The 26,898-nt window shown below is 43.4% G+C and overlaps 1 protein-coding gene across 1 annotated transcript in view; it reads left to right on the forward strand.

Moving 5' to 3' along the window:
* The first annotated feature begins 5,308 nt into the window (after nucleotides 1-5,308).
* Nucleotides 5,309-26,898, forward strand: part of ryk (receptor like tyrosine kinase) — a 429,626-nt gene continuing 408,036 nt past the window's right edge. The window contains exon 1 of the mRNA XM_068042876.1: nucleotides 5,309-5,574. Coding sequence (XP_067898977.1) covers nucleotides 5,424-5,574 — 151 coding nt within the window. The 5' untranslated portion in view covers nucleotides 5,309-5,423. The remainder of the gene's footprint in view (nucleotides 5,575-26,898) is intronic.

A 26,898-nucleotide genomic window follows, 5' to 3' on the forward strand; every position in this document is an offset into this window, starting at 1 on the left:
TGCCTCAAACTTTTCCCCTTTATTCCTTCTACTTTTTCTGTTTCTGTCTGTGTGTGTGTTTATTGCGTATGCATGCTAGCGTGGTCGTGTCGTGTATTCGTAGTCGTTAACCGAATTAGAGTTTAAGATTAATAAACTTCCACCTTTCTTGCTTCAATCTAAGAAAATCTGTCTGAATTGATTTCTTTGCCTTGCAATTGGAGCAGTGAACAAGGATTCACTGAGGGGGAGCTAAAAATACAGTGTTTTTGAAAAATTAAACCCTGTTACGGTTAAAGCAGGCAAAGGCTGAGAGGGAACCCCTAGACCCCTATCTCGCCTGGTCAAAATAATATACTTGCCATAGAGGCAGTGCAACGAATGTTCACCAGACTGATTCCTGGGATGGCGGAATTGTCCTGTGAAGAGATATTGAGGAGACTGGGCCTATATTCTCTAGAGTTTAGAAAAATGAGAGGTGATCTCATTGAGGCATACAAAATTCTTAAAGGGCTTGACAGGATCGATGCAGGAAAAATGTTTCCCTGTGGGGGAGGGCCTAGAACCAGGGCCACAGTGTCAGAATAGGAGGTAGACCATTTGGGACTGAGATGAGGAGGAATTTCTTCACTCAGTGGTGATGAATCTTTGGAATTTTTTTTATTCTTTCATGGGATGTGGGCATCGTTGGCCAGGCCAGCATTTATTGCCCATCCCTAATTGCCCTTGAGAAGATGGTGGTGAGCTGTCTTCTTGAATTGCTGCAGTCCATGTAGTGTAGGTACACCCACAGTGCTGTTAGGAAGGGAGTTCCAGGATTTTGATCCAGTGACAGTAAGGAATTGTGAAATCGTTGCAAGTCAGGATGGTGTGTGGTTTGGAGGGTAACTTGCAGGTGGTGGTGTTCCCATGCATCTGCTGCCCTTGTCCTGTTAGATGGTAGAGGTCGCAGGTTTGTAAGATGTTGTCGGAGGAGCCTTGGTGAGTTGCTGCAGTGCATCTTGTAGATGGTACACACTGCTGCCACTGTGCGTCGGTGGTGAAGGGAGTGAATGTTTGTGGATGGGGACCAATCAAGCGGGCAGCTTTGTCCTGGATGGTGTCGAGCTTCTTGAGTGTTGCTGAAGCTGCACCCAGGCAAGTGGAGAGTATTCCATCACACTCCTGACTTGTGCCTTGTAGATGGTGGACAGGCTTTGGGGAGTCAGGAGGTGAGTTACTCGCTGCAGAATTCCCAGCCTCTGACCTGCTCTTGTAGCCACAGTACTTATATAGTTGGTCCAGTTCAGTTTCTGGACAATGGTGACACCCATGATGTTGATAGTGAGGGATTCAGTGATCGTAATGCCACTGAACATCAAGGGGAGATGGTTAGATTCTCTCTTGTTGGAGATGGTCATTGCCTGGCACTTGTGTGGCACAAATGGTACTTGTGACTTATCAACCCAAGCCTGGATGTTCTCCAGGTCTTGCTGTATCTGGACACAGGCTGCTTCAGTATCTGAGGAGTTGCGAATGGTACTGAACATTATGCGTCATCAGCGAACATCCCACTTCTGACCTTCTGATGGAGGGAATGTCATTGATGAAGCAGCTGAAGATGGTTGGGCCAAGGATACTACCCCGAGAAACTCCTGCAGTGATATCCTGGGATTGAGATGATTAATCTCCAACAACAACAACTATCTTCCTTTGCGCTAGGTATGACTCCAGCCAGCGGAGAGTTTTCTCCCTGATTCCCATTGACTCCAGTTTTGCTCGGGCTCCTTGATGCCATACTCAGTCAAATGCTGCTTGATGTCAAGGGCAGTCACTCTCACCTCACCTCTTGTGTTTAGCTCTTTTGTCCATGTTTGGCCCAAGGCTGTAATGAGGTCAGGAGCTGGCAGAACCCAAACTGAGCGTCAGTGAGCAGGTTATTGTAAGTGCCGCTTGATAGCACTGTCGACGACCCCTTCCATCACTTTGCTGATGATATGGAGTAGACTGATGGGGCAGTAATTGGCTGGATTGGATTTGTCCTGCATTTTGTGTACAGGACATAGCTGGGCAATTTTCCACATTGTTGGGTCGATGCCGCTGTTGTCGCTGTACTGGGACAGCTTGGCTAGGGGCGCGGCTAGTTCTGGAACACAAGTCTTCAGTACTACTACCGGAATATTGTAAGGGCCCATGCCTTCAGTTGTTTCTTGATATCAAGCGGAGTGAATCGAATTGGCTGAAGACTGGCATCTATGATGCTGGGAACCTCAGGAGCAACCCAAGATGGATCATCCACTCGGCATTTCTAGCTGAAGGTGGTTGCAAATATTTCAGCCTTGTCTTTTGCACTGATGTGCTGGGCTCCCCCATCATTGAGGATGGGAATATTTGTGTAGAGTTCTCCTCCTGTTAGTTGTTTAATTGCCTACCACTATTCGTGACTGGATGTAGCAGGACTACAGAATTTAGATCTGATCTGTTGGCTGTGTTCTGTCTATCACATGCTGCTTCCATTGTTTGGCATGCGTGTTCGAAAGAGAACAGAGGAGGCTCAGGGGTGACTTAATTGAGGTGCACAAAATTATGAGGGCCGAGATAGAGCAGACAGGAAGGACCTCTGATTCCCCTAGCAGAGAGATCAATTACCGGGCGACACAGAAGAATTAGAGGAGACATGAGGAGAAACCTTTTCACCCAGAGGGTAGTCAGTGTCTGGAATTCACTGCCCGGATCGGTGGCGGAGGCAGAAACCATCAACTCATTTAAAATGTACCTGGACCTGCACCTGAAGTGCTGCAATCTGCAAGGCTACAGACCAGATGCTGGAAGGTGGGATTAAGTTAGGCAGCTAGATTTTTCAGCCGGCGCAGACATGATGGGCTGAATGGCCTCTTTCTGTGCAGTAACTTTTCTATGGTTCTACGGTTCCTATGGTACTCGTTTAGTACTTCGGCCATGCCTGCTGCACCCACTAATAGATCAACATTTTGGTCCTAATCGTCCTCACTGCTCTTCCAACAATCCTGTTCCTGCTTATATGCCTACAAAACACCTTTGGATTCCCTTTTGTTAGGCCCCAATCTGTTCTTGTGCTGTCTTTTTGTCCCTTCTTCACTTCCTCATTGTACTTTCTATATTTACCCTGACTCCCACTTGCATTATCAAGCTGATATCTGTCATACACACTCTTTTTCTGCTTCATCCTACTCTCTAACTCTTTCATTAACCAGGGAGCTCTGGATTTGGTTGCCCTACCTTTCCCCCTTGTAGGAATGTACCTAGACTGTTCCTGAACCATCTCTCCTTTCAAGGCAGCCCATTGCTCTACCACATTTCTGCCTGGCAGTCTTTAGCCTTGGTATTATTCCAATGCACTCCATCCAAGGCCAACACATCCTTCCTGAGGTGAGGTGCTCAGAACTGAATCCAGTACTCCACATGGGGTCTAACCAGAGCTATATAGAATTGCTAGTTTGGTTGGTTGCTGCAGCCACTTTGTGGTTTTGCAGCTTTTTTCCCCCTTCTCAACTCACACATTTGCAGAGAAAACAAAAAAAACTGCAAGACCTCAAATTATATGCCTTTTCCTGATAAAATCACAAGGAGACAAAAGGTTGCTCCAGTGTCATCAAACAATAAACCTAACAAAAGAGTTCCCTTTCAAAGGGCCACAACTAATAGAAAACTGAAATAAAAAGTAGGAAAGTTATAAAAAAAACTTACATCCAGTGTCCATAATGTTCTCCAGCCCCTACAGTGGCCACTGGTTGCAGAATGCCTCAATGTACTTGTGGACTCTGTGTGCTCCTTTTCCAGGGCCATCTGGGTGCAGACATAGTAACAGAGGAAATAGGAGCAGGAAAGGCTATTCAGGCCCATGAGCCTGCTCTACCATTCAACTAGACCATGAGTGATCTTCAACCTCAATGACATTTTCCCACACTATCCTCATATCACTTAATATGCTGAAGAGAGGCAGGTCGCCAGAGCAACCACCTCTATGGGCTGTGTCCATCCTGGACCTTTGGATGGGCACCTTGGCCGGGTCTAGAATCAGTCCATGAGGAGATCCTCCGTAAACATCAGGAATGTGGGATTAAAGCAGAGCCTGATGCTTGAGGAGCAGTCCCTCCAAATGATGAAACAGGAGCTGCAATCTTTCACACTTGGTGAAAGACGGACTCAACCAGGCTGTAGAAGTTACAGCTGGCCTGGAAGTTTGTGAAATGACTTAAACACCTGTTTGCAACACCTCAGATCCCCAATAGTGCAGGGGTGGACTCCCGTGTGGAAGGTGTCCTCTGCAGAACCCGAGCTCCTCTTCACCATACGGTGAGATGATGGGCCAAGGTGAGTCTGGATGGAAAATGACAGTGAAGAAGCGGGCAGTATCTAGAAAACAGCTTTGTGTGGTGTGGAATGGATTGTAGGTATTTCCAAGTGACCGCTAATGTTGTGATGTGGAAATTCCTGCAGTGGGATCCGGGGCCTCGTGCTAGAGAGAAATTCTTTCAGTCGATTGTGGGTAAGCTGAGATGGGATCAGTCCTGAGGCTCCTTTATACATCTGGTGTAATTAGAGCTGAGTGTGATTTGTTAGCACCTGAGTGGATTTGGTCATAGGCAGTGACAGGACATCCTGTGACCCTACAGGCAGACAGCAACTCCCTCTGAGTTCTGATGAAGGGTCACTGACCTGCTGAGTATTTCCAACAATTTTTGTTTTTATTCCCTCCCCCATCCCTCTCCTCCCCCCTCCTTCACCCCCCCCTCGCCCCCTCTCCTCCCCTCCCTCCTCCCCATCCTTCCCTTTCCTCCCCTCCCTCCTCTCACCCCACTTCCCTTCCTTCCCCCTCCTCCCCCCCTCTTCCCTTCCTTCCCCCTCCTCCCTCCTCCTACCCTCCCTTCCCCCTCACCTCCTTCCCTCCCTCTACCCTCCTCCTTCCCTTTCCTACCCCCTCCCCCCCCACTCCCTCACCACCCCCCGCTCCCTCACACCACCCCCCCGCTCCCCCATCCCTCCCCCCCGCCGCCACCCCATCCTCCCCGCCACCCCGTCCCCGCCACCCCATCCCCTCATCCACCCCTCTCCCTCTCCCACCCCCACCCCTCTCCCTCTCCCACCCCCACCCCTCTCCCACCCCCACCCCTCTCCCTCCCCTCTCCCTCCCCTCTCCCTCCCCTCTCCCTCCCCTCTCCCTCTCCCACCCCGCTCCCTCATCTCCCCGCCCCGCACCCTCATCTCCCCGCCCCGCACCCTCATCTCCCCGCCACCCCTCTCCCTCTCCCTCATCCCCCGCTCCCCGGTGGGTGTCTGCGCATGCGCGCTGCCCGGACCCCGCTGTCGGGAGTGGGGAGGGAGAGCGCATGCGCGCTGAATGCCGGCCGCCATGAGCGAACGGAGAAGCGGTTGGAGTTTGCTCGCCGCGGGTTAGAGCCTGAAACAGGCACTCCCGCCGGGTAATGGCGGGCCCCGCTAGTGGACGGGGGGTCGCGCTGCTCATCTGGCGGGCCCTTGTGCTGGTGTGGAGTTGCTGTTCCGGCGGTGGTATGTGTCGGGCCAGTTCCGGGGTCAACGTCTACCTGAGCGTGGAGGAGACGCGGCGGCAGATCGGTGAGTACCGGGGGCGGGGGACCGGGAGGATCAGGCAGCGACTACTCAACACGGGGAAGAAATGGGTGCTGCTTCCCGGCCGGAGTGTTTAATACCCCGAGTTAGATTCCTCACCCAACCCGAGGCCGCGGAGCCCGGATAAAGTAGGCGGTGTATCAGGGAGAGGCCTGGGATCAGTCCGGGCCACTAGGATGGTACCATGTTCCAGCTCAATATGGCTGCAGTGATTATGCAGAGGGAGGCAGGGGGCAGGGAGAGGGTGAAACCTGAACAGCTACTTTCCTTACACAAAGGGCTAGTTTCTGTATATATACAGACTATCTCGCACAGCTGCACTTCAACAAAGATAACTTGCCACACCAACTTTACAATGTATCCAGCAACTTACCATTTGGATCTAAGTTACTTGGATGAAACTAAATGATTTACACCTTACGGTGCATCATAGTTTACACACGTAGGTTATTGCTTAAATGCTCTGCATCTATGTGGAAAATTTAAGTGAAACGTAATTTGTATAACACTAAAAAACACTGTCTTAGAAAAGCATCAGTGCCAACAGAATTTATAAAAATACCCTTAGGTAAATACAATCAGGTCCCTCAGTCTAGTGATGCAGGTCATACTCACAAATTGGTTGGTCAGTGTTTAGCAAAAAGGATGTGTATGGCCGAACATTTGGATAACCTTACTCTGAGGTAATGGAATGCTGTCAAATTTTTCCAATCATAACTCAATTTTGTGTGGTGAACAGTGGGATAAAATTCCATGGTATGAAGCTGGGAAATTAATATACCTAATAAAGCATATTCTACAGGCTGCCTAATACTGGAATGGAAGTGCAGGAAGAAATTTATAAGCAAAGCTATGAAATGGGTAGAAGACATAGAACTACCTCCAAATAAACTGACACAAAATGTACTGAAAAGGGAATGGAGCTCCCACAGTGTGTATCGGACTCCTTTTTTACGCAGTATGTATGAGGCTCAATGAGGGAGGATTCACTGCTAGATCGAATAATGGGAATGAACTAGAACAGATAAGAGAAGTGAGCATCGAGGACAATTAGGTTGTAACGATCGCAACATAAAGCTTAGGATAATAGATTAAAAGAAAGCTAATTTTGAGGTGATGAGGCTGGAACTACGGAAGATAAACTGGAAAAAGAATTGACAGAGAACTACAGTGAGTATTAAAAAGGTGATCAGTAGAAATATATTCTGCTAAAAATAAACTAACCGGTAATGAAAGATCCTCAGTGAATAAAGTGACGTGTAAAATTGAACCAAATAAAAAGGCATAATCTAAATCTGTAAACAAGAAAGTCGAGGACGACAAAAGGGAATAAAAAGAGCTTAGGATAGAAGTCTGTAAATAAGGAGGCAAAAAAACCTACAAAATCAAATTACCAAAGAATATGAAAAGAAATGGTAAAGTATTCTACAGACAAAATAAATAATAGGATAATTGGGATAGGGAAAGGTCCAAAAGGTCGGGGCGGCATAGTGGCGCAGTGGTTAGCTTCGCAGCCTCACAGCTCCAGGGACCCGGGTTCAATTCTGGGTACTGCCTGTGCGGAGTTTGCCAGTTCTCCCTGTGACTGCGTGGGTTTCCGCCAGGTGCTCCGGTTTCCTCCCACAGCCAAAGACTTGCAGGTTGATAGGTAAATTGGCCATTATAAATTGCCCTTAGTGTAGGTAGGTGGTCGGGGAATATAGGGACAGGTGGGGATGTGGTAGGAATATGGGATTAGTGTAGGATCAGTATAAATGGTTGGTTGATGGTCGGCACAGACTCGGTGGGACGAAGGGCCTGTTTCAGTGCTGTATCTCTAAATAAAAATAAAATAAATGCCCAAGATAAAGACAGCAAGATGGGAAAAACATTAAATCATTACTTTGTCTCTGTTCTCCCATCTGGGGAGACCAATAGGATCTCCAATGCGATAAGAAGAAATCAGACATCAAAACATTTAAGATAGAAAGTGGGGAGATAATTGATAAACTAGTCAGAGAGAGCATAAAACCCATGGTTCAGATGGATTGCATCTTCAAATACTAAAAGAAGCTATAGACCAGTTAATTTAATGTCAGCGATAGGAAAGATAATACAATCTTTACTTAAAGGTGTCAGTAAAATATCTAGATACCGAAAATAATGAATGAAGAGTGTTGGTTGGCATCCTTCCATCTATGCAAGATGATGGATACCCAGCAATCAATCCATTTAGGTGGGGTGTCTTCTCTTGGTGCACCTTTGCTGATAGCTGTCCTTGTGGCAGGTTCTGCCACAAGTGCCATACGCGAAGCTGCGAGTTGTTTTTGACATTGGCTCCTGTTGCCAAGCTGCTGCAGCAACTGGTTATTGTGGTAGTGCACACCAGTCCACAGGATGTGTCGCCATTTCCCTCTTTTGCCAACTTGTGACTCCCAGGTGTGATGGGTGACATTTAGGGCCTTCATTGTCATGCTTGCAAGCATCCTTGAATCAGAGCTTTGGGTGCCCCACTGGTCATCTAACCTCGGCTACCTCACCATACAGAAGGTCCGTGGGTATGCGACTGTACTCTGTCCTGTGGACATGTCCGATCCACCGAAGCCATCTTTGATTAGTGACAACCCTTGGGAGCTCTGCCTTTGATAACACTTCCATAGTTGTAATTTTGTCTTGCCAGGATATACCCATAACACACCACAGACAGCAGAGATGGAAATTATTGAGCACCTTTTTCTGGTAGCTGAAAGTTGCCCATATTTCACTGTCGTAGAGCAAGGTGCTGAGAACACAGGCCTGATGAACTATCAGCTTGCTCCCGAGGGTCAGCTTGGTGTTATGCTCAAGTTGGCCAAAGGTGGTAGCTGCTTTCCCTATGCGTGTATCGAGAATCAAGAGACGGATTGTCTGTCACCGTGAGCCCGAGGTAGCAGAATTTACTAATCACTTCCACTGGGGTGTTATTTAGTGTGATCGGTACTGAGATGCAACACCTTGTCCCATGACCATGGTTTTCTTGATGTTTATAGTCAAGGGGAACAAGTTACAGGGTGAGAGAACCAGTCTGAGTCTTTGTAGCTGAGTTTCCGTGTGAGTGACTAGTGCAGCATCATCAGCGTAGAGGAGTTCTCTGAGCAGGACATGATGTGTTTTTGTCTTCACTTTCAGCCTTGATAGATTGTAGAGCTTGCCTAGTGTGCAAGTAGACTCCTTCCATATCTGCAGGGAAGGCAAAGGTCAGGAGCAGGGAGAAGATGATGCCAAACAGAGTGGGGGCTAGGACACAACCCTGTTTCACTCCATTTTGCATGCCAAAAATAATAGAGTGGGCAGCATGGATTTCAAAAGAGGACATCATACTTGACCAACTATATTGAATTCATTGAAGAAGTACAGAAAGGAAAGAAAGACTTGCATTTATACAGAGCCTTTCATGATCTCGAGACGTCCTGGGATGGTTTACAGCCAATGAGGTACTTTTGGAGTGTAGTCATTATTGTAATATGGGAGGTGTGGCAGCCAGCTTGCACACAGCAAGATCCCACAAACAGCAATGTGATGATTAGGTAATCAGTTTTTATCAGTCATTGCAGCACAGAAGGAGGCCATTTGGCCATTGAGTCCATGCTGGCTCTCCAGTCAGTCCCACTCTTCCTCTCTACCCCTGTAGCCCTGTAAGTTTATTTCCATCAGTGTCCATCCAATTTCCTTTTGAAATCATTGATTATCTACGAGGGTGGTGAAAGCAGAGATATCCAGTTCCAGGTCATTACCACTTGCTGCACGAAAAAGTTCTTTCTCACATTCCCCCCTGCATCTGTTGCCCAAAACCTTAAATCTGTGTCCCCTACTCCTTGTACCATCAGCTAACGGGAACTGCTTTTCTTTGTCTATCTTATCTAAATCTCACATAATCTTGTACACCGCAATCAGATCTCCCTTTTTTATCCAAGCTAACACTGATCCTCCTGTTCCATGAGCCTCAATTTTGTTAAATCAGCCTTTTATATGGTACTGTCAGATACTTTCCTAAAATTTATGTAGACAACATCCACTGCATTCCCTTCATCAATGTTTTCTTTCTTCATCAAAAAATGCAATTAAATTCTTCAAACACGATCTGCCTTCTGCAAATCTGAGCTGGCTCGCCCTAATTTACTCAAACTTCTCCCAAATTCCTGTTAATTTATTTTCCTGATTATTGTTTCTAAAAATGTCCCCCCCATTGATGTTAAACTGACCGGCCTGTCGTCACTAGGAATGTCCTTACACCCTTTCTTGAATATGGGTGTCACATTTGCCACTTTCCAATCCTCTGGCACCACCTCTGTATCTGGGGAAGATTATGGCAAGCCCTTCCGCTACTCCATTCCCACTTGCTTTCGCAACTCAGGATGCAGGCCATTTGGACCAGGCCACTTTTCCACTCTAAGCCTTGCCAACCTTTCCAGTACACCCTGCCTATCAATTTTCACCCCATCCATTACTTCTACCATCTTTACTTCTACCAATATTTTTGTTAGCTTCCTCTTCAGACTGATACAAAGTACTCATGGAGTATTCTAGCCTTGCCCTGTGCTTCCCTTAAGTATATATCATCTTCTTTATACCTAATAGGTCCTGCCCTGCTACTTACTACTTGCTTACTATTTACATGCCAGTAGAAGATTTTTGGGTTCCCTTTTATGTTAACTGTCATTCTATTCTCATTCTTACTTTGTTAGTCTTATTTTCATCGTCGCTTACCCCTTCAACTTATTGTATTTGACCCGTTTCTCACTTGAAGAATTTACCTGATGTGAATTTTTTTGATTGATCATAATCTCTATCTCCCTTGTCATTCAAGAATCTCTGGCTTTGGTTCCCTTACCTTTCACCCTCGTTGGAATGTACCCAGCCTGTCCCTGAGACATCTCCTCCTTTAATGATAATCTAGTCCGTTACAGTTTTTCCTGTCAAACTTTGGTTCTATTTTCCCCTGGCTGAATCCTCTCATCCCATTGAAGTTAGCCCTCTTCAGGAGTTCTACGTCAGATTGTTCCTTGCTCTTCTCCATTACTAATCTAAACCTCACTCGTCACCTAAATGTTCTCCCATAGCCACTTGGTCCACTTGATCCATTTCATTGCCCAGCACAAGATCCAACAATGCCTTCTTCCAAGTTGGACCGAGGACAAGGGAGTTCTCCTGAACACATTTCAGAAATTCCTCCCCCTCTCCCTTTACTCTAACATTATCCCAATCAACGTTTGTGATGTTGATTGAGGGATAAATATTGGCCAGGATACTGTTGGTAACTTCCCAGATTCTCTATGAAATAGTGCCACACAATCTTTTTACATCCACCTATGAAGGCAAACAGGACCTCAGTTTAAAATCATTTGCAAGGAAGCACCTTGTCTGTACTGCAGTGGATTGCCAGCCTATATTTTAATGCTTAAGTCTTGGGAGTGGAAGTTGAACCCATAGCCTTCTGACTCAGAGGCAAGAGTACTGCAGCCTGAGCCACAGTTGAATGTAAGTAACAGAACAGATACGGGTAATGTAATATACTTCTACTCTAGTAGTCTTATGACAAAAGTCAGAACACGTGGGGACGCTAGCATAGTGGTAATGTTACTGGACTAGTAACCCAGAGGCCAGGACGAATGCTTCGTTAACAGGAGTTCAAGTCCCACCACGCCAGCTGTGGTAATTTAAAATCAATCAATTAATAAATCCGGACTAAAATGCTAGCCTCATTAATAATCATGAAACTACTGGATTGTTATAAAAACCCATCTGGTTCACTCATATTTCTGCCATCCTTATCTGTTCTGGCCGACATGTGATTCCACGGAGGGGGCAGAGACAAAATCAAGGTGAAATGGCAGAAAGCCAAATTTTATTTCGACAAAACTGCCAAACCATTGCCAGAATTGAGCATTGGAGGGCCAGTCAGGGTACAAACCTTCAATGCACTCAACAAGAGTCAACCCAAGTGGCAACTTGGGACCTGCACAGAGCAGTTGTCGCCTCGATCAGATGCGGTGGCAGTGAAGGACCAGAGATACCGTCACAACTGCAGGCACACACGCACAACTGGAGAAGCTGTTCCTTCACGGCAGGCGGAGAATCAGGAAGATAAGACGTCACCAACTGCACAGACCACAGAACAACCATCAGCCCCATAGGTCCACAGCACCCCAACAACGGAAATGGAACAACCACAGTTATCATGGCAACCAGTGACAAGGGAATGCCACTCGCCAGAGAAGGAAAATCAACCAGATGAGCAATAAACGACAACGTGCACCATTAAGAGACCAGCACGATTTAATGACTGTGTGCAACACGTGCAAAGACTGACAAGAATGACAAACTACTAATGCATGAGAACAGTTGTGTGCATAGAGGGTAACTTGGGAACCTCACAGTGTCCATGATAATACATCCAATTTGTTTTGTATGAAAAGGGGGATGTTTGGTACAGCATTGCATTTCTATCCCAATGTGCCTCCTGGCTTGCTGTTGTCATGTGACTTCTACCATGTGGCACTCTGGGGGAAGCCATTACAGGCAGTTTTATTAAAGATAAGAGTCCACTCCAGACTGGTGTCCTGTGAGCTTGTAACATTTCCAGTTGTTATGCTGTCTATGGTCCATGTTTAAAATTATGAATAGGATGTGCCTGTATTGGGCATGACAGGATATTAGCAGTAGCCGTAATCTTTTACTTCAACCTGTCAAACCTTTCATTTATGTATGCATATATACTTTAAATGTTCCAAAGAAAAGGCCTGTTATAAATACACACAATGTAAAATCAGTAGCTTCCTGACGACCATTTAGCTTTAAGCCACATAGAGGTCAGGTGGGGAGGCGGTGGTGTAGTGGTAACATTGCTGGACTAGTAATCCAGACCCCAGGCTAATGCTCTGGGGGCATGGGTTCAAATCCCACCATGGCAGATGGTGAAATTTGAATTCAGTTAATAAACCTGGAATCAAAAGCTAGTCTAATGGACCATGAAACCATTGTCGATTGTTGTAAAAACCCATCTGGTTCATTAATGTCCTTTAGGGAAAGAAATTTGCTGCCCTCAGCTGGTGACTACACATGTGACATCAGACCCACAGCAATGTGGTTGTCTCTTAAATGCCCTCTGAAATGGCCTAGCAAGCTACTTAGTTCAAGGGTAATTAGGAATGGGCAGTAAATGCTGGCCTAGTCAGTGACGCCCACATCCAACAAATGAATAATTTAAAAAAAAAAAGACCAGTTGATCCCATGTTGAATTCTTGGTCTTTGCTGAGATATCTGACCTCAGCAGGGCAATAGGTAAGCAGTAATAGTAGATCTCAGTGCTTCTAGGCTAGGGATGAATAGAAGGAGCCATGCTCCTTATTGCTGCGCAGTGACCCTGCTAGGAATTGCAACTAATTGGACGTGAGATAGGAACAGAGTATGATGCTGCCAGTAGCTGAATAGCACGCTTACTCTCACTGCCTTGGCTCATAGTGCCGTAGCATGGTACAGAACAGAAGGAGGTCATTTCTAGTAAAATTCCTTTACAGCCTCTTGAAGGGCTTGACATCCTTCCTGAAGTGTCGTGCAAAGAATTAACCTGCACCTAAAGTGCTGTAACCTGCAAGGCTACGGACCAGGTGCTGGAAGGTGGCATCAGATTGGGCAGCTAGTTTTTTTCAGCTGGTGCAGACATGATGGACTGAATGGCCTCCTCCTGTGCCATAACTTTTCTATGGTTCTAAGCACAATATTCCAGCTGAGGCCTAACCAATGCTTTATAAAGGTTTAACATAACTTGCTGGCTTTTGTACGATAGTCCTCGTTAAGAAAGCTTTTTTCACAGCCTTCTCAACTTATCCTGCCGCCTTCGTAGATTTGCGTTCATACTCTCTGAGGTTTCTTATTCTGCACCCCTTTTCAAATTGTATCATTTATTTTACATTGCCTCTCCTCAGTGTATTTAAAAAAAATTAAGAATATTTAGGTGTGCATGTGTTCTGGGAGAGTAAAAAAAGTAAGATCTGTATATTAAAGCAAAATACTGCAGATGCTGGAAATCTGAAACAAAAGCAAAAGTGTTAGAAAAACTCAGCGGGTCTGGCAGCATCTGTGGAGAGAGAAGCCAAGTTAAGGTTTCAGGCTGTGACCTTTCATCAGAACTCACAGACCTGAAATGTTAACTTTGCTTCTCTCTCCACCGATGCTGCCAGACCTGCTGAGCTTATGCAGCACTTTGTTTTTCTTTAAGATCTGTATATGTTCTTCTGAGTTCTTTTCCTAACCTGCTGTGAGTGCATGTTGAAGAATACTTGGAGAATATCAAGTGCTTTCCTTTCTATGTCTATCACACACTCTTGTATTTGCAGTTTCGTTCTTGAGAGGCCTATTTGTAGGTTTGTTCTGATGCACAAATTAAGAACAAAGAACAGTACAGCACAGCAACAGGCCATTCGGCCCTCCAAGCCTGCGCCGATCTTGATGCCTGTCTAAACTAAAACCTTCTGCACTTCCGGGGACCGTATCCCTCTATTCCCATCCTATTCATGTTTTGTCAAGATGCCTCCTAAACGTCACTATCGTACCTGCTTCCACCACCTTCCCCGGGAGCAAGCTCCAGGCACTCACCACCCTCTGTGTAAAGAACTTGCCACGCACATCCCCTCTAAACTTTGCCCCTCTCACCTTAAACCTATGTGCCCTAGTAACTGACTCTTCCACCCTGGGAAAAAGCTTCTGACTATCCACTCTGTCCATGCCGCTCATAACTTTGTAAACCTCTATCATTTCGCCCCTCCATATCCGTCGTTCCAGTGAAAACAATCCGAGTTTATCCAACCTCTCCTCATAGCTAATTCCCTCCAGACCAGGCAACATCCTGTAAACCTCTTCCGTACCCTCTCCTAAGCCTCCACGTCCTTCTGGTAGTGTGGCGACCAGAATTGCACGTAATATTCTAAGTGTGGCCTAACTAAAGTCATGCTGCAGCATGACTTGCCAATTTTTATCCTCTGTGCCCCGACCGATGAAGGCAAGCATGCCATATGTGTTCTTGACTACCTTATCCACCTGCGTTGCCACTTTCAGTGACCTGTGGACCTGTACGGCCAGATCTCTCTGCCTGTCAGTACTCCTAAGGGTTCTGCCATGTACTGTATACTTCCCACCTGCTTTAGACCTTCCGTAATGCATTACCTCAGATTTGTCTGGATTAAACTCCATCTGCCATTTCTCCACCCAAGTCTCCAACCGATCTATATCCTGCTGTATCCTCTGACAATCCTCATCACTATCCGCAACTCCACCAACCTTTGTGTCGTCCTCAAACTTACTAATCAGACCAGCTACATTTTCCTCCAAATCATTTATATATACTACAAACAGCAAAGGTCCCAGCACTGATCCCTGCGGAACACCACTAGTCACATCCCTCCATTCAGAAAAGCACCCTTCCACTGCTACCCTCTGTCTTCTATGACCGAGCCAGTTCTGTATCCATCTTGCCAGCTCACCTCTGATCCCGTGTGACTTCACCTTTTGTACCAGTCTGCCATGCGGGACCTTGTCAAAGGCTTTACTAAAGTCCATATAGACACCATCCACCGCCCTTCCTTCATCAATCATCTTCGTCACTTCCTCAAAAAACTCAATCAAATTAGTGAGACACGACCTTCCCTTCACAAAACCATGCTGCCTCTCGCTAATAAGTTAGTTTGTTTCCAAATGGGAGTAAATCCTGTCCTGAAGAATCCTCTCTAATAATTTCCCTACCACTGACGTAAGGCTCACCGGCCTATAATTTCCTGAATTATCCTTGCTACTCTTCTTAAACAAAGGAACAACATTGACTATTCTCCAGTCCTCTGGGACCTCACCTGTAGCCAATGAGGATACAAAGATTTCAGCCAAATAGTTATGTTTGTGAGGACTTATTGGTGTCATCTGTTCGCATTCTATCTGCAGTGAGAAAAACTTCATCAATTTTTTTCCTAATTTTTTTTTTGCATATCCTCTGCTCCTCTTCCCTATAGCATAATTGCGACTGGACCTTACCCAGGGTTAATGAATTGCACATGATGAATTGCAAATATCTTTGATATTGCAACATTTTAACTGAGATAAGCCAAGCCGTGGAGAGTAATTATTTTTTAAATCAAGTGGGACTTCAATTTTAATATGTGGCATACAATATTAATATGATTTGTGGTCGTGATAGTATGCATGAGGAAGAGATAGTACAAAGTCCTTAGCTATATAATAGGTAGTAGATCTTAGGAAATATGAGCAGGAACAGGCCAGTTTGCCCATCGAATCCACCATTCAAACAGATCATCTACCTCTACGCCTTTTTCCCCCACTTTCCCTATATCCCTTGATGTCATTAGTATCCAGAAATTTGTCCATTTCTGTCTTGAACACACTCAATGATCAAGCTTCCACAGCCCTCTGGGGTAGAGAATTGCCAAGATTCACCACCCTCTGAGGAAAGAAATTCCTCCTCCTCTCAGTCTTAAATGGCCTGCACCTTATTCTGAGGCTGTGTACCCTGGTTCTAGACTCACCAGCCAGAGGAAACATCCTATCCACATCTACACTATCATGTCCTGTAAGAATTTTGAAAGTTTCAACTCCAGAAACTCTCGAGAATACAGGCCCAGTTTCTGCAATCTCTCCTCATAAGACAATCCTGCCATCGCAGGGATTAGTCTGGTGAACCGCCGTTGCACTCCCTCAATGGCAAGTATATCCTTCCTTAGATAAGGAGACCAAAACTGCACACAATGACCTATGGCTGTTCACCTTCCCACAGAAGAATGTCCTGAAGCTGCTGTGTGACATCCTTGACCCTGGTACCAGGGAGGCAACATACCATCCTGGAGTAATGTCTGCGGCCGCAGACATACCTGTCTGTTTCTCTAATTAACGAATCTCGATCTTTGTTTTCATAGAGGCATTAAGGCACAGAAAGAGGCCATTTGGCTCATCAAGTCCATGCTGACACTGTAGAGCAGTCCAGTTAATCCCATTGCCCCGCTCTATCCTCATTGCCCTGCAAGTTTATTTGTCTGAAGTGCCCATCCAATTTCCATTTGAAATCATCCATCATCTCTGCTGCTTATTCAGTTGCAGTATATGAATCAGAAGATGCTTTCATGTGTACCAAATGAACAGATGTAACTTTGTGCCTGGATTCTCTTGTCATTTTGCTCCCCATTCTTTGAAGGCTTTGACTGTGTTGGGACCTGTTTCACAACTGTTTGTTGCCCTCTGCTGTCTTGCACAAGTGGGCATTATTCATCTGAGAGACCTAGCAGTGACATTTGAGGGGAGTGAATGTAAATTTCTCCCTCCGTCTTTTCCCTGCGCGCCCCCCCTCCCCCATCTCCGTTTCTCCCTCGCTCCCTGCTCCATGTTCCCTTCTGCGCTCAGCAGTCATTCCCGCAACCGGATACTTAACTTTCCTGTTTTAATTTGGGGTGAGTGGAGGTGGGAACCTGCCCACTGTGCAGGATACAGGACATTTACTGAATCGCGCAAAAGCAGCAGGGGTGGCCGATCTCAGGGCAGCTGTGCCACATGCCACCAGTCAATGCCAACCCCGCCTGGTAGCCACTGTCAGTCACAGAGTGTGACCAATCACAGAGAGGAGTTCCTCACCCCTCAAGCAGGTCCCACTTAACCCCTCCGCCTGATGTATGCAGAGTGCCAGTCAGAGCCGAGCCAGGGGCTGATTGGCGGGCCGAATTCTGGCGTGCGGGCCATATGTTGGCAACCCTGATCTGATTCCATCAATTTATCCTTTCTTTGTCATCTTTTTATCTAGCTTCCCCTTAACTGCATCGATGCTATTCACCTCGACTACTCCTTGTGGAAATGAGTTCCACATTGTACATGGAATAAACTTGGAATGTGCAGTACAGAAACAGCCATCCAGTTCATGCTGCTGTTTATGCTCCACTCAAGCCTCCTCTTATCCTTCCTCATCTGACGATCAGCATAACCCTCTAGTCCCTCCTCCCTCAATGCTTATCTAGCTTCTCCTTAAATGCACCTGTATTATTCGCCTAAATTATTTTCTGTGGTAGCAAATTCCACATTCTCAGCACTATCTGAGTAAAGAGGTGCCTTCTAAATTATCTATTTCATTTCTTGGTGACTATCTTATATTGATAGCCTCTAGTTTTACTCTTCCCAGAAGTGGAAGCACTCTCTGTCTACTTATCAAAACCTTTCATAATTTTAAAGACACTTCTACTTTCAAGGGAAAGTAGACCCAGCCTGCTCATGTTAACCTCTCAGTTCTGATATTATCTTTGTAAATCATGTTTGCATCTGTTCTAGTGCCTCTCTCTCCCTTCAATAATATGGTGACCAGAACTGCACACCGTTACTCCAAATGTGATCTCACCATGATTTGATACAGGTTTAGCATAACTTCTCTATTTTCAATTCTATCCCTCTGGAAATAAACCCTCGTGTTTTGTTTGATTTCATTATGGCCTTATTGACCTGTGTCGCAACTGTTAGTGATTTGTGAATTTGTACTCCCAGAACCCTTTACTGCTGTACCCCATTTAAATTCTTATGTTCAAAGTTGTAAGTGTCCTTTTTTTCTATTACCCAAATGTAGCTAACTATTCTGGGTCAAGAAATTTCTCTAGAATTCCTTATTGAATTTATTAGTGGATACCTTATATGGTAGCAAGTTCCACATTCTCAACGTTTCTGGGTGAAGAAGCTTTTTCTGGATTCCCTTTGTAATTTCTTGGTGACGGTCTTATATTTATGGCCCCTAGTTCTGGTCTAGTCCACAAGTGGAAACAACATCTCTATGCCTGCCCTATCAAATCCTTTCATAATCCCTCGATTTTAAGAGCCCCAGCCTGTTCTATGTTTCTTGACGGGTATAACCTCTAAGTTCTGGTATCATTCTAGTAAGTCAGTTTAGCTCTGATCCTTGTGGAAAACTATGTCCCACATTTTGCCAGTCTGAGTAACGACTTTTAACTCCCTACTCGTTATCTGTTTTGTAGCCAGTTTGTTTTCCACTCTGCTACTTGTCCTTAGTCATGAGTCTACTGTGTAGTATCTTATTGAAAGCTTTTTGGGATTCCAAATGTATTGCGTCTACTGCATTGCCTTTACTCTTTTACATCTTCAAAGAATTCAACAACATTTAGCCCGTATAAAATTTTGGGGTTTTGTGATTTTGTTCTTAAACGTTGACTTGTCTGTGTATCTGTCAGTAACTTAATATGCTTGCATTTTAATTAGAATGTTTACATTTTCCAACTCAACAAAAACAAGTGATAATTAGAGACTTTATTGTCAAAATGTAAATTTTTTTTGAAAATGAGCTTAAATTAAGGTGAGGAAAGAATCTCTCTTGCTCTGTTTCCCTCCCTCTTCTCCTCTAACCACTCAACGTAAGTTAACTTGAATAACGCTATTGCAGCTTTTCTTCTAATAATTTTGAAAAGAACCAAACAGATCTTGTTAGGTAGGTTTCTGTCATTTAACTAACTACATGCTATTGATGCATCCTGGTAAATTGTGCACATAGTTTTTGTCCAAAATGTTATTTGGACCATTTGAAACTTCTTATTGGAAAAACAAGTGTGTGAATCTATTTCAAAAGCATTTGGAGTAATTTGGTTCATCAGCAAAATATGACTGAAATGTGTAGAAAGGATATTTCCATTACAAACACAATGTAAAAAGTGTTTGGACAAGAAGTGTTCAACATGAAGATTTTAACTATGTAGACTTTTGTATTGTTACTTGTTTTTATTGTCGCATTACTGGTTGTAGAACCTGGTGTGCACATTGGCAGCCTTGTTTACTTACATATCGGTAATTTCAAATGTAATTTTTTGGCTGTGATGTGCTTTGTGATGTCCCGAGGACATGAAAGTCACTATCAAAATGCAAGTTCATTTGATAAATTTGCTTCATTTTTAAAACATAGAAATACTATAAATTTGTGGTATAGAAGGAGGCCATTCGGCATTGTGTCTATGCTGACCAAAAGAGTTATCCAGCCTAACCCCACTTTACAGCTCCTGCTCCATAGCCCTGTAGGTTATAGCACTTACAAGTGCATATCCAAGTTTAAAAAAAAATGTTATGAGGGTTTCTGACTCTACCATCCTTGCAGGTAGTGAGATCCAGACCCTTGCCACCTTCTGGGTGAAAACACTTCTCCTGAACTCCCCTCTAATCCTTCCATCAATTACTTTAAATATGTGCCCCACTGGTTATGTACCTCTCTGCTAGGGGAAATAGATCCTTCAGATCTATTTTATCTAAACCACTTATAATTTCTAGACCTCAACTAAATCTCCCCTCAGCCTCTTCTATTCAAACTCATAAGGTCTGCTCTGATCTATTGGTTACTGAGGTCTTGTGATACATCTAATGGTCATATAGCAATTCCAGCAACTTAATAATTAACAGACCAGGGTTTTTTGTTTGCTATGCCAGATACATTATTGAATATTTACTTAGTAATTTTGATTTAGAGATACAGCACTGAAACAAGCCCTTCGGCCCACCGAGTCTGTGCCGACCATTAATCACCCATTTATTCTAATCCTACACTAATCCCATATTCCTACCAGATCCTCACCTGTCCCTACATTCCCCTACCACCTACCTATACTAGGGGCAATTTATAATGGCCAATTTACCTATCAACCTGCAAGTCTTTTGGCTGTGGGAGGAAACCGGAGCACCCGGAGGAAACCCATGCAGACATAGGGAGAACTTGCAAACTCCACACAGGCAGTACCCAGAATTGAACCCGGGTCGCTGGAGCTGTGAGGCTGCGGTGCTAACCACTGCGCCACTGTGCCGCCCTACATAGTAAGAATAGTGAAGACACTGTAGAAAGTTGAGACTTGCCTATCAAAGATGTAAGACTGAAAAAAATCTAGTGTAAAAAAGGGTAGAAATGCCTGGCTGTGTTTTAAAAAAGGTAAGATTAGCTACAGTTAAATAACTTCAGTCGAGGCCGAATGTGCACATAATTGTTAGGTTCAAGTCCAAAAATATTCCAAACATTCCCACATTATTACTTGTAGAAGTGTAGTTTGACTTGCTCAAACACTGTAGCCCAAGTTGCATAACATTGAACATATTCTCCTATTCACTGTTAGCAATGGCATAGGAGATCCCTACATTCAAACTCTGTTTGCGTTCACTCTCTGTACATGTCACTCTTACTACAGTTGCTTTTTCCTATTGAGCTTAATTCTACCACACCTGTGTCTTGCCTCAACTATACCTTTCATACTTCCCCTTTTGAGTTGTGTTATTCCTATCTCCAAAGCATGTGATGATGATCCCCTGCTGTTGGAATGCTAGGTGTCTCTCGGCTCCTTTTATAACACAAGGCCCTGCCATCGCCTGGAGTCCCCACTAGACTTGACTTTTGGTCTTAAAAATATGATGGGAGTTTGTCACTCAGTTAAGAGTTAAAAATTAACTGCAGATGTAAATGAGGCTACGAATGTGAACACAATCAAGAAATTTGACCTGAAATACCATGAACATTCCCACAATAGTGTATAACAAAACACAATTTAACTAATTCAATGGCCTGATGTATCTTACCTTACATAAGATAAAACAATAAAATAAAAGCAAAATACTGCGGATGCTGGAAATCTGAAACAAAAACAAGAAATGCTGGAATCACTCAGCAGGTCTGGCAGCATCTGTGGAAAGAGAAGCAGAGTTAAGATAAAACAACATGCTTTCCAACTAACTGAATAATGTTAATATCTAGAATATAAAAATGTGGGTAAAGTCAGGTACATCCCATAACACTTCATTGGAACAATCTTTGAATTATTTTGTGCTTCTCTTGAGCATAAGCAAATTTATTTTAATCTAGGAAAAATATATGACCCATCTTTATTCTACTATGTCTGGCTCACAAGATTGACTCTCATCCCTGACACCCATATTCTCGAGAGCAGGAACAGCTCCAAACTAGGTATCAATGTAGGAAAGTTTACATTTTTAAAATAATGATTCTTACATTCAAGAAAATTGACACTTTTCTACTTCCGTGTATCCCTTAAAGCAGCAGCAACTTCAATTATAAAGCACCCTTATCTGAAAGACATCCAATAGAACATCATTGACATGAGGAAAAATAGTAAAAATAAATCTTTCAAATGCTGTGTTTCAGCTTCCTCTCTCCAAGGTCAACCTCTCTCTGCTAATTATTAATTGACCTGACAATCAAACAAATTGTGGGTTCACTGGAACCTGACTTGTATGTTAATGCACCATTCATTTCAAAAAATGCAGAGCAATTACACCACCTTGCTTTAAAGGAATGCCTGTATTTTATAAGCTAGCATTCAATGCAATTTCTGATTTACTGTGGGTAATGCCGTGGGAGATACACCAGTATAATATAAAAATGCTCTATCAATTGTGCACTTCCATTATACTTACTGGATTGCACCTCAGCTGTATATTTGCTTGGTGGCAAATGTGTTGCAGTTAAATGGCTGATATGCAAATTTGTTTAAATTTAATCCTAATTCTTTCTAGCATGTGTGAATTTACAGACTGATTCTTATATTAGGAATGAATGGTTTAGATGGGTGCTCAGTAACTCCCTGTAGGTTCTCTACAAGTATAAGAAAATTTCTGACTGGTGGAATCCACTTGTGCATTTGAGGAGAGGTAGAAATTGGGCAGGAGTTCAGATCCAGGAACTGCCCCTATAGGAATTGAACACAAAAATTGGCTGACTGTTCAGTACTAAGATAATGCTGCAATGTTAGAGGTGCTATATTTTATATGAAATGTTAAACCAAGGCCCTATAAGACCTCGTGGGTGGATGTTAAATATTCCATGTTCCTATTTGAAGAAAAACCATTGTTTTCTTGAGGTCTTGGCCAATATTTATACCCCAACAACATCACTAAATTAAACAGATCATTCAAGATGGAGGACAGCAAGGATTTGGGAGGGAATTTCAGAGCATGGTATTTGGGTGACTGAAAGTGTTGTGCCTAATTTAACTTGGGATGGGAAGTTTGACCCCTTTTCCAATTATGTCAAACTCCCAGGCACCAGACACAGGAATCCAAAAATATGACAAGGAGAAGTTTAGTACAACAGTTTTATTTAGACACCAAATAAGTACAAGTCTCACTTCTGGTACAAGATACTACCTGTCAACGCAGAGGTGATCAGTGTCTCGTCACGGTCGATCACTGAGCCTCCAGACTCGGTGCTGCCATCGAGAGTTGGTCTTAGGTTCCCGCCAAGGATATATTCAAGCGTTAACCCTTATATATTCTTTAAAGCTCATCGCTCAACCCATAACTCACATGATCGTGTCTTGCATGGTCTTTAAGATAAAGCTCCAAACATTAGTTCATCTTTGATTAGCAAGCGGTAGTGGTTTAGCTGCCTAAGCAAATGTCCAGACTTGTTTGCGACACCCATTGTTGTTCCCCTTAATCTGCTCCCCTTTATCTGCACCGTTCAACAGTCATTTATTTGTTTCCCTTTGTCTGCACTGTTCAACAGTCATGTACCCTTAACCACAAGTTTTGACATGTCTGTGAGCTTACTTCAGCAAGTTCTGCACCTATCTTAGCTGCTTTAGAGCATGCTGGGTATAGAACAATACTTGACCAATTTTTCAAGGCCTACAAAAGCATGGCCGCCGATGGCAATTGTCAAGTGCCTCTTGTCAGAGGGAGCGGAAAATTCATTTTGCACCAAAGATCGGTTGCTATCTGGGTCTCCATCTCCTTAATGTCATTGAACTGTATCTGTCTGCATTTCCTTGATGCTGAATTACAAAAAATACAAAATGCTGGATAATGCACAAAATGACAAAAATCAAAATTGTCCGAAGATATAACTTTTATGTGAAAAGAGTTCATGATCTCACCTCCCTACAGAAACTTCTGAATTCATCACTACAATAATTTCACTTCCTCTTTGCCACATTGTAACTGATATTATATTGGTTATAGCTGCAACTGAAGTTGTGACTAGATATTTTCCACATCCCATTGTAACTACTGTTCTTATCATATTTGAGGCTATCAGGGTTCAGTTTTGACAAAGACTAAATAATCTTCAGAAAGTGATCTGAAATAAGAATTACAAACTGAAATGGAATGTGAATTAATTTTAAAATAATTCTTTTGAGTTCAAGTAGTGACCTTGGTTTACAGACCTTTATTCAGTGCTGTTTTTCAATTTTACATTATTTTTGTCAGCATTTGGTTGAAGTCATTTGTCAGATTTTCTGAGTTTTTAGGTGGGTATGTGTATCAAAGTTAGTTTGAGATATTGGTGAAAGAGTTTCTTCTGTCATGGTGCCAGAGCTGTATGTCTGATAATACCACAATTCAATTTTCAACATTGAGATTTTGCAACCATAGTATTTCTATACAAGGTCTGCGATTCACAATACAAATGATATTCATATAGTTCAAACATTTATATGTAGATAATCGCATCATGAGCAATAAATTGAACTGAGATTTTTTAAATTAAATGTCAACATTTTATGTAAATATCATCACCAAACTAAAAGCAATCATCAGCTTCAACATCCGAGTGTTCTCATTTCAGCTTTTTGTACTGATGTCTTGGTGCAAATTGCCTTGAGAGGTTAATGAGCACAACACTTATGACCATGTGGTGTGATGTGGGTGGTTTCCACTGTTCAACTCCCCACCTGACCTTTGGAAGTGGATTTGTATTAGAGCTTAGCCCTTTTGGTGTTTTATTTTTCAAATAAATACACAGCTATAGGTTTTCTTGTAGGGTTTAAAATCAAAGCCAATTATTTATTGGTTAATACACCTTATCCTGAAATTGTTGTAATTGCATCCACTCAATGTATTAGATCACGCACACATGCAAAAGACACAGAGAAGGGAAAAAGGAAGGTGGCTTTTAGTGGGGGAAAGGTGACAGTTAACCTGTTGAAATCTCTTGGAAATAAGTTCTAGATGGATGCAAGCCTGAGATGATTGTAGATTTCTCTCTTGATTGAAGGTTCTGTTGACGATGGTGGGTTACTTCTAGCTCTCACTGCTGTACAATGTAGATGTTGGATTTTTCAGCAGGCACATGCTTCCTGGCTTGGCTGGAACTCAAGCTGTTAGATATTTCTTCTCTCCTGGGTGAGTCTGTCTGTCTGTCTGTCTCTCTGCCTTTTTTTTTAAAGGTGTTGTTTCTCGCCTCCTGTTGGATGATGCTCTGGTTTCTACCCCATGGTGATCGCACAATGAATCAGGATGTGGCTACTTCACATCTTGTTTGTTTCAGAAGAAGACATGCAATTCTGGAATGTTTTAGGATAGGTGTAGGATGAGTTCCGTTGACACCTCTTAGCTTTGAAGATTTGTCCTTTGTCTTTGTCAGACAGTTTGAATACACAAAAGGCCAATCTCTGTCTTTCTGGCCTGTTTGGACCATTATTCACTTTTTAAAATGAAGGTTTTTAAAGACAAAGTCCGATTTTCATAACACTTCAGAGTTAGTTTGTGATTGCTAAACCATTGCACTTCTGGTATGTGTGAAAACACCAATGAGGAATTCAATGCATCACTGAAGCTCAGCAGATTAATGGTATAAATTCTCACTAATTCATTTGTCTTACACTGTCATCACTAGCACCTCATTGTCATCAGATGTACTGTTTGAATAATAAAACAAATGAGAATAATATGCACATGAATCAGAACTTTTTAAAGTAGCCCTCGTAGGTAGAACCAGTTCTGCTTAGAGAATTTGAGGAGTTAGGGTCCAAACTAAAACGCAGAACGTCAAAGATAATCTCCAGATTGTTACCAGAGCCACGCGCAAATTGGCACAGGGTCAAGCAGATTGGAGAACTAAATGCATGGCTCAGACTGGTGTGGGAAGAAGGATTTTTGATTCTTAGGGCACTGGCATCAGTCCTCAGGGAAGAAGCAGCTCTTCCGTTGGGATGGGCTTCACTTGAACCGGGCTGGAGCCAGTGTCCTGGCCAATCGCATAACTGGGACAGTGGACAGGGCTTTAAACTAATGGCGGGCGGGGGGGGTAGGTGGCGCAGGGTTGGGGAAAAGGAAATTTAGAAATCCAGAGAGGTCAGGGCATCAGAGCAGGACAGTGACGTTGTTCGAACATAGAACATCGAACAGTACAGCACAGAACAGGCCCTTCGGCCCACAATGTTGTGCCGAACCTTTAACCTGCTCTAAGATCAAACTACCTACCTACCTACCCTTCATTCTACTATCATCCATGTACCTATCCAAGAGTCGTTTAAATGTCCCTAATGTATCTGCTTCTACCACCGCCCGGCAGCGAATTCCACGCACCCACCACTCTCCCAACAGAATGGGACAAGAAGGGACAGAGAGCTTAACAAAAATTGTACATAGACAAATAAGGTAATTGCAGGGAATAAAGGTAAAAAAAAAAATTGAAGTTCTGAATGCACAAAGCATCTGTAATAAGATAGATAAACCAGTGGCACGAATAGAGGTACATTATCTAGTTCTAATTGCCATTATCGAAACCTGGTTACAAGGACATCAAGGTTGGGAAATAAATATGCCAGGGTACACAATATTTCGGACAGACAGACAATGGCAAAGTAGGAGGGGTAGCCTTGATAGTAAAGGATGGCATAAGGACATTGATAAGAAGGGATCTGGTCTCAGAAGATCATGAAGTAGAATCAGTTTGGGTGGAAATCAGGAATAGCAGGAGTCAGAAAACACTGGTGGGAGTAGTTTACAGGCCCCCTAACAGTACTTATATTATTGGACAGAACATTAAACGGAAAATTATTGGAGCATGTGAAAAAGGTAATGTATTAACTGTAGAGGACTTTAATCTGCATATAGACTGGGACAGTCAAATTGGAAACAGTGGTCTAGAAAATGAATTTGTACAATGCTTTTGTGACAGTTTCTTGGAGCAATACATTGTAGAAACGACTAGGGATAAAGCTATCTTAGATCTCATTGTGTAATCAAGCAGGGTTAATAAGCAATGTCTTAGTAAAAGATTCACTGGGAAATAGTGATTGAATTTCATGTGAAGTTTGAAAGTGACCCATTTAAATCACAATTAAGAATCTTAAACTTAAAGCCAGTTATGAAGGTATGAGAGGAGAACTGGCTAAGGTTAATTGGGTAAATAGACTGAAAGGTATGGCGGTAAATGAACTGTGGGATATATTTAAAGAAACAATTCAAAAGGTTCAACAAAAGTACATTCTGTTCAAAAACAAAAACTCGTCCAGGAAGACCCATCCGTGGCTCACTCAGGAA

The sequence above is a fragment of the Heterodontus francisci genome, chromosome 11 (assembly GCF_036365525.1).
Source record: "Heterodontus francisci isolate sHetFra1 chromosome 11, sHetFra1.hap1, whole genome shotgun sequence".
NCBI classification, from domain to species: Eukaryota; Metazoa; Chordata; class Chondrichthyes; order Heterodontiformes; family Heterodontidae; genus Heterodontus; species Heterodontus francisci.